Raw genomic sequence first — 17969 nt, forward strand, 5'->3', positions numbered from 1 at the left:
AAGAACTTGGCTGAAGTCTGGGATGAGAGAGCTCACGCCTTGTTGCCACACCCAGGAGAGAAGATACGATGTGGTCTGACTCTCCCGCCCCGTGCCTGGTGTGAATTGAACACTAGAAGGGGAGCCGCAGGGTGGTCCTGCCTAGTCTGTCTCAGCTGTATGTAACTGGGATTTGCAGGGAACCCCACATCGAGGGCTCTTGGATACCGGCCTCACCTCAGCCAAGAATGGGACACAGTCAGGCCACGGGCTGGGTCCTTCTGAAGGAACAAGGACTTTATTCCGTATCACACAGAGCCTCACAGTGCACTGTGAGCAGAACAATTACTCAGCGTTTTACAAATTTCTATTTGAGCGCCTTGCACAGCTGTAAGAAGTGGGCATTATGATGCCTGTGTTACAGGTAGAGACACTAAGGTTCAGCAAAGAGACAGGCTGAGCGAGGCCTTCCAGCTGATAGGAGCTGATGTGAGTCCCCGCCTCTGGAGCCCGTAGGCTGGTCTGCGGTGGGGTGGCCGGAGACAACAGAACCTGAGTTGGCTTCTTGTCCTTAGGATGCTCTGGGGTGGATGGTCCTGGGTCTTTGTGCATAGGCTCTGGGTCTTGGGCTAAGCTGGGCAGACAGACAAATCATAAACCTGATGTGATGCCCCCTGGGCAGTCACTTCTCACTCTCCAGTCAACTCCCCTGAGGATCTTGCCATCGACAGCCTATGGCCAGGCAGCCTAAGATGGGCTGTGGGTCCCGGAGTTCCAGATGCCACACAGGAAGCTGCGGGAGGTCTCCCTCAAGCCTCACATGCTCAGCGGGGCCTGTCTGCGGCCCTCTGGGATACGCCCTCTTCTCTCCTTTTCAGGATCTGATGCTTCCCACTTTCTTTGGGAAGGAACTCCACAGCTTCTCACAGGTGTGCTTCCTCCAAGCCAAGTCACCCAGGCCTGAGTCCTGCAGGGCCCCTACTCAGATGGGGTCATGACTGTGTCATTTGCTTAATGTGTAGGAAACCTCGGTCTTCCTGATGGTAGGGGACAGGACAACTTCCCTCTGTAGTGTGACCAACAGAGCCAGGGTTCCAGTGACTACATATGGGTACTTGTATCTCTTGCTCAGCTCAAGTACCAGGGACAATCTCCAAGAGGCAGATCTCTTCCCAATTAATTACCCATCTCTTTAATAGAAAGCCAGTTTCACAAACTGCCATTCAAATGCACAACATCAAACTCAACACTGCATTTTGTTTTGTTTTTGTTTTTTGTTTTTTTGTTTTGTTTTGTTTTGTTTTTTGGTTTTTTCGAGACAGGGTTTCTCTGTGTAGCCCTGGCTGTCCTGGAACTCACTCTGTAGACCAGGCTGGCCTCGAACTCAGAAATCCACCTGCCTCTGCCTCCCAAGTGCTGGGATTAAAGGTGTGCGACACCACTGCCCTGCTCTTCTCCTCCTTTTAAAATACAGTATTGAGCCCGGCGGTGGTGGCGCACGCCTGTAATCCCAGCACTTGGGAGGCAGAGGAAGGCAGATTTCTGAGTTCGAGGCCAGCCTGGTCAACAGAGTGAGTTCCAGGACAACCAGGGCTATACAGAGAAGCCCTGTCTTGGGAGAGGGAGGATGGGAGGGGGAGGGGGGACAAAACAAAACAAAACAAAAACCTCCCTACAGCCCCTGGAACAAAGGTACCCACTACCCAGTCAGGGGAACAGGAGGGCCTGGTTATCCGCCCTGGTCAAAGTGCAGCTGGAAAAGCGGGTGTTAATTTAGGGTCCATCTCTGCCAGGGCCAGAGAAGAAGCAAAGGCTGAGTCAAGAACAATGGACTACATTTCCCAGAGTTCTTCAGAGCTCAAGAACCAGCCATTGGCAGATTTAAATAGCCCAGGCCCGAGGCCGCCAGGCCTGAGCTGTGGACTCATCCGGCTCTCCGTGGCTCTATTGGCGCTGGCCCCGTAAGGGTGGGCTCTATTGGTTGCCCAGCTGTCACTGACGTGCCCCTCGGAGCCGGGTGGCAGCTGGCGGTAAATAGCCATGTGCAATTCTCCTCTCTATATTTAACAGCTGCTACAGAGAAGGTGGCGACTCCCGTCTTCTGGGAGAAGGCCCTTGGAGCAGGGCTGAGACTGGCCTTCTCATAGTAAGTGAGGTCACCATGCCAGCTTCCCAGAGCCGGGCCCGTGCCAGGGATCGCAACAATGTCCTCAACAGGGCTGAGTTCCTGTCCCTGAACCAGCCCCCCAAGGGGACCCAGGAGCCCAGAAGCTCGGGTAGGAAGGCCTCGGGGCCCTCGACACAGCTCCCACCCTCCAACGATGGGGCCCGGGAGCGGCGCCAGTCTCAGCAGCTGCCGGAGGAGGACTGCATGCAGCTGAACCCCTCATTCAAGGGCATCGCCTTCAACTCCCTGCTGGCAATTGACATCTGCATGTCTAAGCGACTGGGGGTGTGTGCCGGCCGGGCTGCATCCTGGGCCAGCGCCCGCTCCATGGTCAAGCTCATTGGCATCACAGGCCACGGTATTCCTTGGATCGGGGGCACCATCCTCTGCCTGGTGAGAAGTAGCACCCTGGCTGGCCAAGAGGTGCTCATGAACCTGCTGCTAGGTGAGTGTGCCTGCCGACCACCTGTCACCCGGCCCGCCAGGCCTTTTGGGAGCCGGCCCAACCCTTTCCAGGATCAGCAGGCTCTGTGAGAAACCAAGGAACTCATGTAATGAGGCTAGGCAGAAAGGGTGCCCCAGAAACGGACAAGCTTCTAGTGTGGGAGGCAAGGGCCCCCTGCAAATTGGGGGTGGGGTGGGGCTGGAGCATGCAGAGGCCCCAGGCACCTCTGGGGACCAATTCTCTGCATAGGGCTGCTGTCCAGGGGCAGAGGACAAAGAGGCCAGGGGATGAACGAGGGGGCTCTGCTGATTAGTGCAATGTCTTGGTCAGGTCATTGTTCCTAACCAGAAAGTACTTTCCTGGCCCCAAATTGTCCCCTCCTTCGTGCCCAGTTAGAGACCCTATATATGCCCAGGATCCTTCTAGAGTCTAAAGGTTCAAGGGACCCACGTAAGGTTTCCTATTACCCACTCTGAGCCACTTCTTAGAGCCCTAGTCTGCTCCTCCCCCCGGGATGTCTCTGGAGAAAGGAGTCTGGTTGTCAGTTTCCTTTGCCAAAGTCATTGCCACCGGCCCTCCAGGCTAGCACTGCCATGTGCCAGCTGCCGGTGTGGTACCCGTGTGGAAAGCAAGAATGCCTTCTACCTGGAGATGGTACCCAGCTCCCACCCCACTCACTCTCCTGGCACCTCCTGGTCCCTAGTGTCCTCTAGAAGTCTCTGCTCATTCCTGGGAAACACAGGCAAAGCCAGCTAGATCCTCCAGTTCGAGAGAGTTTCAGTAAGAACCCGGGCGCCCCTACATCCGCTCTCAGAGCACCTGGAGCCCAAGCTAGGAGGGAGAAGTTATCACAGCCTTGACAAGCCAGGTCTGCCCCCCCCATCCAAGGTCCTTACTCTCATGCCTGTGCCCCCAACTTTATGTTATTGTTTTCTCCCAGCATGTCCCATGAGGCTGCTGTCCCCGCACTACCATCTGACAGATTAGAAAACTGAGGTCCCAGTAAATCAACCTCAGGGCCTGGAGTTTCTAACAGTCCCAACTGTCATACAAACCACTGCCTTGCAGGACCCAATTCAGGGATGGGGGTGGGGCATGAGTGAACAGGTGGCCAAGGTATTGGAATAGAAGCTTCTAGAACCGAACCTGTTCTGGTTATGTGAAGTTTCCCCTATGCCCAAGATAGATTCACTGAGGACTGAGACTCAGGAAGCTTACGTGAGGAGTCAGGTTCCCTCATGTGGGTGGATGGGGTAGGAAAGTGTTGTCCCCAACCCTATTTGCTCCTTCCTGCCTTCTCCCTGTCCTAATGGTGGCAACAGTGCACTGAGCATTGCCTAGGAGCCATGCTGTCCTGTCTAACCAGCACCATAACACCCCACATACCCCACCTCAGAGGGCTGGGGCAAGGAACTGCCTCAAGGTATGCTGTGATGGAGGCTGGTTAGCACTGAGCCCAACTCCAGTCTTGCTCAGAGTTATCCTGAGGAGGGGGAGGGAGAACACCTCTGGCTGTTCTCACCTCTGGTGATCCCTACAAAGTAAGGCTCAGAGAAGGGGCCAGCCTGGTCTCAGTATTCCAGGGAACAGCCACTCCCAAAGGGGGTGAGCTCCCCGTGGTGAAAGTGTACGCAAGCAGATGCTGGCCAAGCAAAGCATCCACATCTCACACGGGGTCGCTCGCCTCTACTCTGCCCCAGATGTGGAAGCTTTGTAAGTCGCTTATTAGAACTGTGTTTCTAGGCCCTTCCAGCAGCCAGCTGCTGCGGGCACAACCACATTTGAGAGAGGGAGGACTCAAGGTGCCCCCGCCCTGAATAAGCACAGCAGTGGCTTTTGACTGTTTAAGAACATCCCTTGCTGAGCTTTGTAACCGCCTAACTGCTATGTCATACAAGTGCCTGTTTGTGACACAGTAGGCTTTCCTAGTGATTACGGGAAGGAAACGCCCCTGTGCCCATTGTACAGAAGGGAAAGCTGATGCTTAGGAAGATCAAGTGGCTTGGCCACTGTGGTTGGTCCAGGGGCCAAGCCCTCCAGCTAGAACCCTTGCCTCTCTGCCACCGTGGCTGTCACAGGCTGTGTGGAGCAGGCAGAGTGGCTCTGGAGCCACAGTGCCTCCCTGGAGAGTGTTGTCCAGGGAGTCCAGCTTAGTGGGAGAAAAATGTGACAGAAAACACGGTGTGGGGCTGAGGCTCAGCTTTTAATGTAGCAGATGTTGGGGTCTCAGTTAGGGTTTTATTGCTGCAAAGAGACACCATGTCCAAGACAACTCTTATAAGGACAACATTTAACTTGCAGTTTCAGGGGTTTAAGTCTGTTATCATGGCGAGAAGCATGGCAGTATGCAGGCAGGCATGGTGCAGGAGCAGCTGAGAGTGCTGCATCTTCATCTGAAGGCTGCTAGCTGAATACTGGCTTCCAGGCAGCTAGGATGAGGGTCTTAAAGCCCACACCCACAATGACACACCTACTCCAACAGGGCCACACCTAATAGTACCACTTCCTGGGTCTACCTTATACAAATCATTACAGTTGGCTACATAGTTTGAGGCTAACCTGAGCTACATTAGAAACGTCTCAAAACAATAGGCTGGGCATGGGGGCGCATCCTTTTTTTTGATTGGTTAGTTTTTGTTTTGTTTTGTTTGAGACAAAGTTTCTCTGTGTAGCTTTTGCTGTCCTAGAATTCACTCTATAGACCAGACTGGCCTCGGGCTCACAGAGATCTTCCTGCCTCTGCCTTTGAGTGCTGGGGGTGGAAAGCTTGTGCCACAGTCGGGTTATGGTGGTGCTGGTGCCTTTCATCCCAGCACTTTGGGAGGCAGAGGCAGGCGGATCTCTGTGAGTTCCAGGCTAACCTTGTCTACAGAGTGAGATCGTGTCTCAAAAAAACCAAAAACAATAAAATAGCAAGGTAGGCCTTGGCCCTGCCATCCAAGCCTCACCTGCTAGAAGGGACCCCAGTTACCTTCTCCATTCTAGGACAGGCATCATCTACTGAGCGGCAGACCAATGCCTTGCATAGCCTTCTGATGCCCTGGGGTACTCTCTGCCCTGGGCTCTATTTGCCATCTCTGGCCCTTACTTACTGTGAAGATGTGATTTAGTCAGTTCCCACCATTGGAGCAAAAGGTCTGTGGTGATTTGAAGGGACCTGGAGAAGCCCAGTGGCTGATGTCACTATTGCAAGATCTGCAGAGCCTGGAGGTGTCTGTCTAGCTCAGCCCTCGCTCAGAGCACAGGGCACCTGACCAGTGCCCAGGGAACATTCTGGGCTAAGAGACAAGATCTCGTGCCTACAGCCAGGACCCTGAGGAGCAGAATGGAAGCAGTAGAGTATTGGAGCTGGGCCTCAGAAGACCAGGACAGTTCTCAGAACTGTACCCTCCCTGCCTTCTGCACTAGACGACAGAGAACCTAGCCAGAGCAACCTTAGCAGCGGAGAAAAGCTTAGAATAAATTAGACCTGCGCTCATACCCCAGGGCCTGCTCTGGCCACAGGCAAGTGCCTTCAGCTCTCGGAGCCTCCGTTTACACATTGAAGGAAGTGTCTAGCCATGGAGGGTTTGGCATGTGCTAAGTCTAGGAGCACTTAGGTGGACATGGCTAACACCATCACTAGGCCCGTCTCCCCCCAGGTCCTGTCTGTGTCCTCGATGCCAGGGCAGTGACACCGACACCTTTACTAAGCACCTGACCAGGGTTGATGGTCCTACAGAGAGCTAGGTGATGAGTGACTGGGTCTCCCTGCTCACCGTGTTTCCGTTCCTTGAGAGCCTGACCCAGGTAGGAAGTGGCTCCTGCTGTGCTACCATACTCCAAATCCTTATTTTTTTATTTTTATTTTACGTGCATTGGTGTTTTGTCTGCATGCTTTTCTGTGTGAGGGTGTTAGATCCCCAGAGTTGGAGTTACAGACAATTGTGAACTGTCCTGTGGGTGCTGAGAGTTGAACCCGGGTCCTCTGGAAGAGCAGCCAGTGCTTTTAACTGCTGAGCCATCTCTCTAGGCCCTGGCCTGAGTCGTTTAGCGAGACTTCCCTGACTATGAACATGGCATTGTGTGTGCAGGTGTCTTAGTCACTGTTCTAGTGCTGTGACAAGACACCGTGACCACAGCAGCTCTTATGAAAGCGACGCATTTCCTTGGGACTGGCTCACAGTGTCAGAGGTTTAGTCCTTGGTCCTCACCGCAGGAAGCAGAGGGATGCTCAGACAGAAACAGGATGGTCCTACACCTGGATCCCCAGGCTGCAGGAAGAGAGAGACGCTGGGCTTTTAACACCTCAAAGCCCACCCTCAGCGACACACTTCCTCCAACAAGGCCACACCTCCTCATTCTTTCAAATGGTGCCACTCCCTGAGCGGTCAAGTATATGACCACCTGGGGGGGGCCATTCTTACGAAGGCCGCCACTCAGGTGCACCTGCATGTCCCAAGGTCAGAGGACAACCTCCTCCAGTGCTGTTTCTCAGGGGTCACCCATCCTCCTTCCTCTTCCTCCTCATTCTATTTATTTATTTATGTGTTTACTTATTCTCAAGGCAGAGTTTCTCTGTGCATCCCTGGCTGTCCTGGAACTTGCTCTGTAGTCCAGGATGGCCTCAAAGTCAGAGATCCACCTGCCTCTGCCTCCCTAGCCTAAAACTCCTGGGTAAGCTAGACTCCTGCAAGTGAGCTCAGTGCTCTGCCACCCGTGCTGAGATAACAGATGCTCGCCATCATGCCTGGCTTTTACCTGTTTGCTGAAGCTCTGTACTCAGGGTTTACATGTCACGCACTTAACTGGCTAAGCCCTCTCCCCAGCCCCAAACATGACTTTTTTTTTTCTTGCATTGTGGTGGCTCATGTCTTTTATCCCAGCTGTCAGGAGGCAGAGGAGGGTTGATCTCTGTGAGTTCGAGGCCAGCCTTGTCTACAGAGCAAGTTTCAAGACAACCAAGGCTACACAGAGAAAACCCTATCTCAAAAGTGTATGAGTGTGGGTATGTGTGTATACAATTACATCCATTTAGGCCGGGCAATGGTGGCACACGCCTGTAGTCCCAGCACTCTGGGAGGCAGAGGGAGGCGGATTTCTGAGTTCAAGGCCAGCCTGGTCTACAGAGTGAGTTCCGGGACAGCCAGGGCTACACAGAGAAACCCTGTCTAGAAAAAACCAAAAATCAAAAAAAAAAAAAAAAACCAACCAAACAAACAAACAATTACATCCATTTATTTATTTTATTTGTGTGTGTGAGATCATGTTGTGGCTAGACAATTCAATGCCTGAGGCGTATCTTCATCGCTGTGAAATTGTCATTGTCATCAACCGGCAGGACCTTTTCACTGCCCCAGCTGAAGCTCTGATGCCATGACACACAACTCCGTGCCCATCCCCCACCCCACCCCTCCACAGCAGGCATCTCGTTCCTCTAAGAGTGGCTTCCTATGCACAGATTCCTATGACATTCGTCTTTCTGTGACTAACTCTTTTCACTTAGCATAAAGTCCTCAGGGTTTGTTCTGGTGTGATAATGTATCAGCCTCGCCTTTCTTTTAAAAACTTTTTGTTAGCATTTATTTGAGGGGTGGGATATGTGCCACAGTGCATGCATGTGTGGCGGTCAGAGGATAACCTGTGGTAACATGGGTCCTGGGAATCAAACTCAGGCTTGGTGTCCTTATCCACTAAGCAATCTTGACAGCCTGACTTTCTTCCTTTTCCCATTGTGCAAATGGAGCCTGTTGGGTTTATCTATTATCCAGATCCGAGTCTCCACCCCGGGTGCTGTGAACGGGGTGTGTGCATCTCAGGCTCTGCTCCCGGCTCTTTGGCTGCTTGGAAGGAGATGCTGGGTCACCGAGAAACTGTGTCTACGGGTGGGAAGAACTTCTGTGGTTTTCACTGGGGTTGAACAGGAACACCTTCTCTTGGCTGCCCACAAGCATTCCAGGCTCTCCTCGCCCTCACACACTTTACACATTATTATTATTATTATTATTATTATTATTATTATTATTACTGTTGTTATCATTCTGGTTTGTTCTAGGCTAACATACAAGGGAGTTTCACCATGACCAGCACTTACTATTTGTTGGGGTTTTGTTCATGTTATTTGTTTGGGACTTTTGAGACAGGATCTCATGTCACCCAGTGTGGCCTCAAATTCACTATGTAGTTGGGTTACAGTTATGCACCTCCGGGACCCACCCTTCTTTGTTTGTTTGTTTGTTTGTTTGAGACAGGATCACACACCACGGCCCAGGCTGGCCTCAATCTAATAATGCTTCCCTCCCAAATGCTCATGTTTGCAGGGGTGTGTGCAGGGGTGCATGCCTGTGTAGAGGCCTCTCTGGAATCTTCCTCAGCTGCTCTGCATCTCTTCTTTTGAAATCAGTGTCATTGATTTAGTTAGTCTGGCAGGCCAGTGAGCTCCCAGGATCCGCCTGTCTCCATCTCCCGTTGCCAGGTTACAGAGGCGCACTGCCACCCCTGGATTTTATGGGCACGCTGGAGACTAGACTCAGATCCTGGTTGTATATGGCAGGTACTTTACCATATGAGCCGTCCCGGAAACCCCAGAGGGAACGTTTAAAAGACAAAAACAAATAGGATTAAGCAGAACTTGAGAGAATGGTCCTCAGCCACAGAGATTAGCCCCCCACCCCCACGCCGCAGCAGCAAAAGTCTGAGATTGAGCAGACACTTGCCGGCACCTGTCCTGGGAAAAGTGCTTTGGTAAGGCTGTGGTGGTCTTGGTACCACCTTGTGTTCCACAGAACAGAGTTCACAAAGAAAGTGGGCCTGTCCTTTAGTCCCTCCCCAAGGGGGGCACCAGCCTCTGCCTCTCCCCACACACATACCAACATACAGCCCTGTTTGTTGTGTTTGGCGTGTTGCCTCTGCTCTCAGGAGCCCGCTCAGCTGTATGGTCCATATTCAATCCTCATTCCCCTCCCCCACCCCATGTCCTTTATGCAGAGAACAGAGGATGAAGCCACCTCAGCCCTGTGCTTCCCACTCAGGCAACTCTGCAGAAGATATGTCTGTCACCTCTCCCGCCTCCTGCCCACCAGCTCTTGCTCTTGGGGACAACTTAAGGGAAAACCTCTCAAGAGACTATGAGCCTTGACTGACTGACTGAAGGATGTTTAAACTGATCTCACATCACTCAGTTTGTGGCATTGCCGGTTTACATCATCCTAGGGTACTATGTGCCACCCAGTCTCCTGGGGGTCTTTAGCCACCCCAAGTCTGGGACAGGGTTCTGACACGTGATAGAAAGTAATTCACCGGGCTGGTGAGATGGCTCAGCGGTTAAGAACATTGACTGCTCTCCCGAAGGTCCTGAGTTCAAATCCCAGCAACCACATGGTGGCTCACAACCATCTGTAATGAGATCTGACCCTTCTTCTGGTGTGTCTGAAGACAGCTACGGTGTACTTACAGATAATAAATAAATAAATCTTAAAAAAAAAAAAAAGAAAGTAATTCACCATACAAGGTGGGCCAGCACAGGGCAGTCACACAATCGGTAGGTTCATTCTGGGACCTGCTCCCAGTAGTGCGAGCTACTCAGCCGAGCTGGTCCCCTGGAACTTTGTGGCCAGGGTTCTGATCTCCCTGGAGCCAGCTTCAAGTGTGAATTTCTCAGATGAGAGAGCAGAGACTCTGGGATGTTCACTGTGAAGAGCCACTCGAGAGGCGGGAGAGTGAAGGGCAGGCGGGACCAGACCGGAACAGACCAGAACAGACCAGAACAGACCAACCAGAACAGACCAGACCCACCCAACAGCAGGCTGGTGTGGCATGGGGGTGAAGGGGACTCACCGGAGGGCTGCTAACTGTGTGTGCACACCTGCAGCTGCCGACACACATGCACATACTCCTCCAGACAACAGAGCGGGAGCTCAAAGCCGAGGGCCAGGCCACCCCAGTTTCCACAGTGTCCCACTCACCCAGCCTGTCTACTTGGGAAATGCTCCCCAGGGAGATCGCCTCCTTTTAGAATGCTGCTTTGACTTTTTAAAAATAACGTTTTGCAAATGTGGCAATATGTATATATATGTCATAAAAATGTCATTTGAACCTTTTGAAGTACACTGTTTGTTGGCATCAAACACCACTGTGCAGTGACAGATGTCGCCACCATATATCTCCAGAAGTTCACGCTCTTACAAAATTGGAAGCCCTAGCTCTCCACTGCAGTCTCTCCCAGCCCCACACACCCAATTCTGCTTCTGCATCTGCACACTCAACTGCTCCAGGTCCCTCATGCAAGAAATTCTGTGGTATTTCCTATCTTGTAAAACTAACTAGAGATGGGGGCAGGGTCTCATGTAGCCCAGGCTGGCCTTAAACTCACTATGTAGCCAGGCGTGGCCTTGAACTTCTAATCCTCCGGCTTCCATTTTCTGAGTGGAAGATTCCTGTGGTGCACCACCACACCGGTTTCACATACAGTGCCGAGGACGGAACCCAGGGCTTCATGAGTGCCAGGCAGGCCTTCTACTAATCTACATCCCCAGCCAAAAATAACCTTAAGACTATGCATACAAATTACATGCTTATGGGGAGTGGGGAGGTGAATTCAGAGAGACAATGTAAAATCCACCCACTGTCCATTGCCCCACCTCCCACCTGCCCACACTACCCCTGCTCAGCGAGAAGCCCTGACACCAGGCGGATTAGCACCTCACAGGTCAATCTGTCCAGGCACTGCCTTCCGTCCTGTCTTGTAGCCGGCCTTTTCCCTGAGTGTACCTGCCCCGCACCTCTCCCTCAGTGGCTATAAATACACCACGGCGGCCTTGTCATCTGCGGTGGCTGCTGGACACTCGTTGTCTAGACCCAATCATGCGCGGTGTGTTGTATCTGTCTGGCCTTGAAGGGTACTGGGTCACTGTACAATTCTCAGGGTTCTGAGTCATAACACTGCAGTGGCATCCTTAAACAGGAGGCAGGTGCACATCCTGTCTCTTTCCTTACAAGCTTGGGGTCCCTGCAGCCACACGGACCTATTGGCACTCACTTTGCAGTAGCTATAGAATGTTGGCTTCTGCATCCCAAGCCAGAATGGGAACCAGAGGCAGAGGCCACCTCAGCAGGGACTTTAACCCACAAGCCTGTTCCTGGCAGTTAAGGACCTATCTCTGCTCCTTGCTCGCCAACACCCCCACCCCCTCTCACACCCTGTGTCCCTGCCCTAGTCCTGCAGAGGGCTCAGCTGCAGAGTTCTGAGTTACATTACAGTGAAAGATCCTTAAGCAGGACTCAGAGGTGCACCCTGAGGGAGGGGGTTGCACCTTCAAGGCAATAACAGACCAAGCCCAAAAGGGCCCATGTGAGGTCCTCCTAACTACCTCTCTGACTCACACACACAGCCACCCGTAGGCCTGGCTCTGCTTGCTCTGGGATTTTCCAGCCCTCTAGTTTCCTGGTCACCACAAGCCCAGAGGGCTGCTGAGCTGGAGAGATAAGATGGGTCCTCATCAGCCCTAAAGCCAGCAGGATAGTCAGGCCTCGGGGACAACTAAGTTCCTGCCCAGAATGCTTGGGCATTCCTGATTGCTGCTGAGAAAGGTGCTGTGGGTGAACTCTGACAGCTCAGAGGATGTGAGAGGCAGCAGGGCCCTTCTCTGGTCCTTGGCTGTGGCCCCAGACGCTCTCTCTCTCATTCTCACTGCCTGAGGGGGCCAGCCCTCAGCCCAGCCCCATGTTCCTCCCTGTGGTGTGAGGGAGGGATGGAAGCTGGGAGGATGATAGACTCCACTAGTCTGCAAGTGGCAACTTTGAATCTGGTCTCTTATCCTGGATCCTGCTGCTCTGCCACTGCCCTGCTGGGCCTCAGGACCAGGACGTGGAGGTCCAAGGAGGAAAGTGGCCTTCCCAAGCCCCACACAAATCAAAGGCAGACCGCTCTCTCCAGCTCTCCTCCTGAGTCTCCCCCCAACTGGAGGAGGCTTGCCCCGCTCAGGTCTAAGTGAGCTGTACGTTAACAAACCCAAGGCTAGCAGAGTTCGCAAGGGCCTCAAGGGATGGCAACCTTTGTTTCTATTTCTGGCTCCAGATTACAGAACAAGGATAGCCACACCCAGGGCTGGCCAGCCAGTGGAAGGGGGGAGTTGTCCTCTCCTGCGTGTTGAGAAGGCAGCTCCCCAGCCTGCTCACAGCCCCACAGCAGCTCTGTCTGCCGAGGCACTTGCCCACAGGCTGGAATGGCACTGCTCTGTGCAACCTTTAGGTGACTGTCCATGAGCCGGGCGTGGTGGCGCAAGCCTGCAGAGGCAGATGGATTTCTGAGTTCGAGGCCAGCCTGGTCTACAGAGTGAGTTCCAGGACAGCCAGGGCTACACAGAGAAACCCTGTCTCTAAAAAACCAATCCCCCCCCAAAAAAAGGTGACTGTCCGTCTCCCCCTTGGCTATTAGGAGTTTGGCCCTAGGTCTGGCACACACATACACCTGTCCATCTCCAGAACCAGCTATTCCCTGGGAATTTGGGAGGGGAGGTCAATAGCTGTTCCAATTTGTTTGCTGTGTCTTATGGGACAAGGTCTCAAATTCATTATCCACCGGCCTCAACCTACAGAGTGCTAAGATAACAGGCATGCATTACTACATCACCCACCATCACATCCCTCCCCCCACCATCACATCCCCCCCCACCATCACACCCCCCCACCATCATATCCCCCCCCCCACTGGGGATGGAGGCCAGGTTCCTGCTCATGGCCCATTTTCTGTCACTGAGGTGTACCTTAGCTCTGACCTTTCCTATTCCCATGAAAGTAAGAGCTGAGCGGCCAGCCATCGGCATACGCTGAGAGGTTTTAGAGTCTGGATCCTGGCAAGGGAACCCTCCAGCAATGGTCACTATCGTAGCCAAGCCTCTGATGGGCCAGGCTTTTGAAGCAGGGATTTCCCTGCTTTGCACAGAGTGCTGTAGGTTCTAGGACTCCCTAAGTCCCTTGCCCAGGACCACTTTGCAGGCACAGACTGTCCCTTCTCAGAGAGATGGTATCTGTGATCTACACCTTCCAGGTGGGGACAGCTAGGTGTCTTATTCTGAGTCATGCAGTCGCAGTGGCTCTACCTCACTGCTGGTCTGCCTGCAGCTGTCTACACCAGCCCTGGCTCCAGAGCAGAGAGGTATGAGCCCCAGGCTTCCTTGTGGCTGGGGAGGGCTTGCCTTGTCCCACACTGGCAGCCTGGAAGCAGCTCTGACTAGCCAGGGGCTCTAGGCCTTGGTGTCCTGCCATCCTCTGATGGCCCAAACAGGCACAGCAGTCCACCAAGGGCACACAGTGGGGCAGCGGCTGAGACGGAGCTCCAGGCATCCCCCAAACTTCTCAAATGGGAAAAGAGCCCAACCCGAGAGCCAAGTTTCCAGTCAGTGATTCAACTAACGTTTGGACACCGCCACCCTGGGGGTGTGGGGGTGAAGTGACAAGCCTCAGGGCAAGACAGGCTCCGCCTCACCCTCATGAGAAGTGTCCACAGAGCCCAGGTCCAACCTGTCTGTGAGGACAGGGTGAGCATCCCGGAGGCCTGAGGAGGACACTAGAGAAAAGGCAGAGGGTTGGGAACATTCCAGAAAGGAGAACCAAATGAGAATACTCCATGCCCCAAGGCCTTGTCTTCTGTGAGGTGGAGTTGCTGTGTGTAGCCTGGCCTCTGTGGAGGGCAGCTTAGTGGCACACAGAGGAGCCAGGTGTGTGGCACATGCTTGGAATCCCAGTGCTTGGTGGGCAGAGGCAGGATCTCTGTGAGTTCAGGGCTAGCCTGCTCCACTAGGTGCACACCACTATGACTTCACAAATGCTTCTGTGTTCACACACCATGGAGTGTGTGTTTATGAATTGCATTTCAGCTTTATAAAAATCGTTGTGCTCTGGGAACAGAGGAAGCTTCACTGACATACTTTGAAAATATTTCTGTAGCCCGGCATCTCATATCTCAGCCCTGGAACCCTGCAGGTACCTGTAGTTACCCAGGACACTGTCACTAGGGAGCAGATAAGTGGAATAAAATGCCAGAGGTCGAGGATGGACTGCAGAGATAGCTCAGTGGGTAAGAGCACTTGTTACACAAGCTTGAGGACCTAAGTTCAAATCCCCAGCACCCACAGAAGAAGCCAGGCACGCCCACACACACACACACGCCTATAGTTCTGGCACTGTACAGGGCAGAGACAGGAAGATTGTTAAGGCTTTCCAGCTGTCAGCCCAGCTAGACCCTGCCTCGAAAAATAAAGAACAAAGAAGGTATTCCTTGTTAACTGCTGGTCTCTGCATGCAAAACACACACACACACACACACACACACACACACACACACACACACGAAAGCGGGGAGGGGGGGGAAGAAAAATGTTTACTATGCCAAATGGTGATAAAATGGAATCAGGATGAAGGCACTGTGGTGCAAACATCTACAAACAGGTTCCAGGGGTGGCATCTCTGTTGAAGGAAATGGGTACCCCAGAGAAGGGACAATCCAGGGAGCAGGAAGAGCCAGTGCAAAGGCCCTGGGGTAGGAATGTGCCCTAAGGTCACTGAGACAAAGGGAAATGAATGGAGGGGGCTGGGGCTAGGGACCAGAGCCTGGTCAGCTGGTGGTACTGACATGACATCCAGGCCTCTGTGTTCTGTCCACAGCCCTGCTCTTGGACATCATGACAGTGGCTGGAGTACAGAAACTCATCAAGCGCCGCGGCCCATACGAGACCAGCCCTGGGCTCCTGGACTACCTCACCATGGACATCTACGCCTTCCCTGCCGGCCACGCCAGCCGTGCCGCCATGGTGTCCAAGTTCTTCCTGAGCCACCTGGTGCTGGCGGTGCCGCTGCGCGTGCTGCTGGTTCTCTGGGCCTTCTGCGTGGGCTTGTCTCGGGTGATGATCGGACGCCACCACATCACAGACGTCATCTCAGGCTTCGTCATCGGCTACTTCCAGTTCCGCCTGGTGGAGCTCGTGTGGATGTCCTCCAACACCTGCCAGATGCTCATCTCTGCCTGGTGAGCCGCCACCCACCACCCACCTGGGCTCTGGGCAGAGGTGGCGCCCGAGAGGTGGGTAGAGGTGGGACAGTGGGGACGACTGACTCAACTTCCCCAACCTGGTCAGAAGCTGGTTTGTCAGTACTGTGGGAGCTTTTGTCTTTTTCGCTGGACTCTGCACCCTCGGAGGCAGCCAAGACGACTCATGTGGTTAGCCTTCATTCCTTGTCTGAAGGCAACAGACAAGAACAAGATGGCCATAGGAAAAGCAGAGTCTTGTCCCTCGTCACCACAACAGCAGTAGCTGTACTGTGCTGCCACACCATGGCACAAAGTTCGGGGAAGTACGCCCACCACTCATCCAACACAGGAGCCGGTCTATCAGTGGTCACCGACAGCTTAGGGTAGCCTGAGGGCCCCAGCCCTCAAGAGACTTCTCGAGGAAAGGCTTTTATGGTCCAATGCATTTTGGGAAGTCCTGCACACTCACCCCCACAGTGCACATTCACAAGAGTGTAGATTATTTGGAAAGACACCGACGTGTCCTACAGAAAACCCAGCCATTGAAGTCTTGTTTAGCTCAGCATTTCTGAAATTTACCTGACCATAGAAGTCTTTTCTTCAGAAATCGCTATTAACCCACCAGGAACCTATTGAATCTGGGAAGCTGCTGCCCAGGAGCCAGCGGGCCTGGGATGTGAGCCAGCCTCTCCCAGCACCCAGCCCTGAGGCCTGGGGAAGGCTTGGGCCCACAGCAAGACCTGCAGAAGGTTCCTGCTAGGGTCAGTGGGAGTTGATGCCACTTTGGCCCCCAGGGGCCGGACTCTGTGTGACCTAATAGGTCGTTTCCAAGTCAGACATTTAGGGACAATACACTGATATGCAAAAGAAGCATCCTCCTGTGTGGTTCTTAATGTGCAGTGCAGGGGGACAGTCCCTGGTGGGAAGACAGTGTCTAGTGTCATTTGTCAGAGGGAAAAGAGGGCAAAGGTCCCAAAAAAGGGAACCCTGACTTTCTTCTGGACTCTGCCACTGCTTGGTGTCTCCTGGAGGCCACAGACTGGGTTTTGGTCCTCCAGGCACTTCCCTTTTGTCCAAGGCTGGGGTGGGGAATTTCTTCAGTGGTAGAGAAATCTGAGACCTCCTCCCTTCAGCCTCAAACCCTCCCAGAGCATCTCCCTCAGTCTAAAAGCCTAGATTCCTGCCCCCTGGAAACGGACTCTGAGGGAGGGTGGGGTGCCAGTCAGAATAGGGTGCCAGGGTGAATGTGCAGAAGTAGAAATCTAGATGCAGGTGGAGGGCTGTGAGAGTGGGCCGAGATGGGGGAAGATGAGAAGCAGGGGACACAGTGGAGACAGAGTCTGGCCTCCCTCTCACGGGCCTGGAGGAGATCAGGTATGGGGGTGATGGAGAGACCCAGCATTCCTGGAGCCAGCACTCAGCGCCCCTCACAAGCCTCTAAAGTGGGGTAACACACCCACTTAGCGGATGAGAACACCAAAGTCCCAAGTGGGTAGCAGCTTACCCAGGAAGACTGCACGTCCATAGGTTGGAGCCAGCAGCCTCTTTACATGTGGAGGTGGTTGTGCATCCTTTATGCTCTTAGGCATCGGTCACATCCCCCTATGCCGCCACCATCCCATGATCCTCTTCTCAGGCCCATGTATGTTTCTGTCACCCCAATTCTCTCATCTTAGAGCAAATCATGTTGTCTCAGCCCCTCCTCCAGTATGACCTCACGTAAATACTTTTTTTGACACAGGGTTTCACTATACAACCCTAGGTTCAAAGGTATGGGCTACCACCAGCCCTGTCTTCATCAGGGTTTCTATTCCTGCACAAACATCATGACCAAGAAGTAGTTGGGGAGGAAAGGGTTTATTCTGCTTACACTTCCACATTGCTGTTCATCACCAAAGGAAGTCAGGACTGGAACCCAAGCAGGTCAGGAAGCAGGAGCTGACGCAGAGCCCATGGATGGATGTTTCTTACTGGCTTGCTTCCCCTGGCTTGCCCAGCTTGCTTTCTTATAGAACTCAAGACTACCAGTCCATAGATGGCACCACCCACAAGGGGCCCTCCCACCTTGATCACTAATTGAGAAAATGCCTTACAGCTGGATCTCATGGAGGCATTCCCCACCTGAAGCCCCTTTATCTGTGATAACTCCAGCCTGTGTCAAGTTGACACACAAAGCCAGTCAGTACAAGCCCTAAATCTTTTTTTTTCCTTCAGCCTGTACCAGGGAATGACCTAGAACATCTAATGCCCTTCCTCTGATCCCAAGCATTAAAGACATGAGCCACTACAGCCAATTTATTCAGTGTCGGGGATGGAAGCCGACTTTATGAGTACTGCTAGCCAAGAGCTCTGTTAACTGGGCTACACCCCAG

General features: G+C 53.1%; 1 protein-coding gene across 2 annotated transcripts; it reads left to right on the top strand.

Moving 5' to 3' along the window:
- The first annotated feature begins 1866 nt into the window (after positions 1-1866).
- On the top strand, positions 1867-16467 carry Plpp7 (phospholipid phosphatase 7 (inactive)). 2 transcript variants are annotated; one of them, XM_052182160.1, is made up of 2 exons: positions 1867-2591; positions 15234-16467. In XM_052182160.1, the coding sequence occupies exons 1-2, from the start codon at positions 2141-2143 to the stop codon at positions 15596-15598; spliced, it is 816 nt and encodes a 271-aa protein (XP_052038120.1). In that variant the 5' UTR covers positions 1867-2140; the 3' UTR covers positions 15599-16467. The 2 variants fall into 2 exon arrangements, with proteins under 2 accessions (XP_052038120.1, XP_052038121.1); XM_052182161.1 differs by lacking the exon at positions 15234-16467 and adding an exon at positions 9558-10620.
- Positions 16468-17969: the final 1502 nt, after the last annotated feature.

This window comes from Apodemus sylvaticus, chromosome 5 (assembly GCF_947179515.1).
Source record: "Apodemus sylvaticus chromosome 5, mApoSyl1.1, whole genome shotgun sequence".
Lineage (NCBI taxonomy): Eukaryota > Metazoa > Chordata > Mammalia > Rodentia > Muridae > Apodemus > Apodemus sylvaticus.

Bases quoted from the DNA above. Each gene is read 5' to 3' on its own strand.
- Plpp7 (XM_052182160.1), top strand. From the start codon at position 2,141: ATGCCAGCTTCCCAGAGCCGGGCCCGTGCCAGGGATCGCAACAATGTC. The intron at 2,592-15,233 runs GTGAGTGTGCCT...TTCTGTCCACAG, and splicing joins GCTCATGAACCTGCTGCTAG to CCCTGCTCTTGGACATCATG.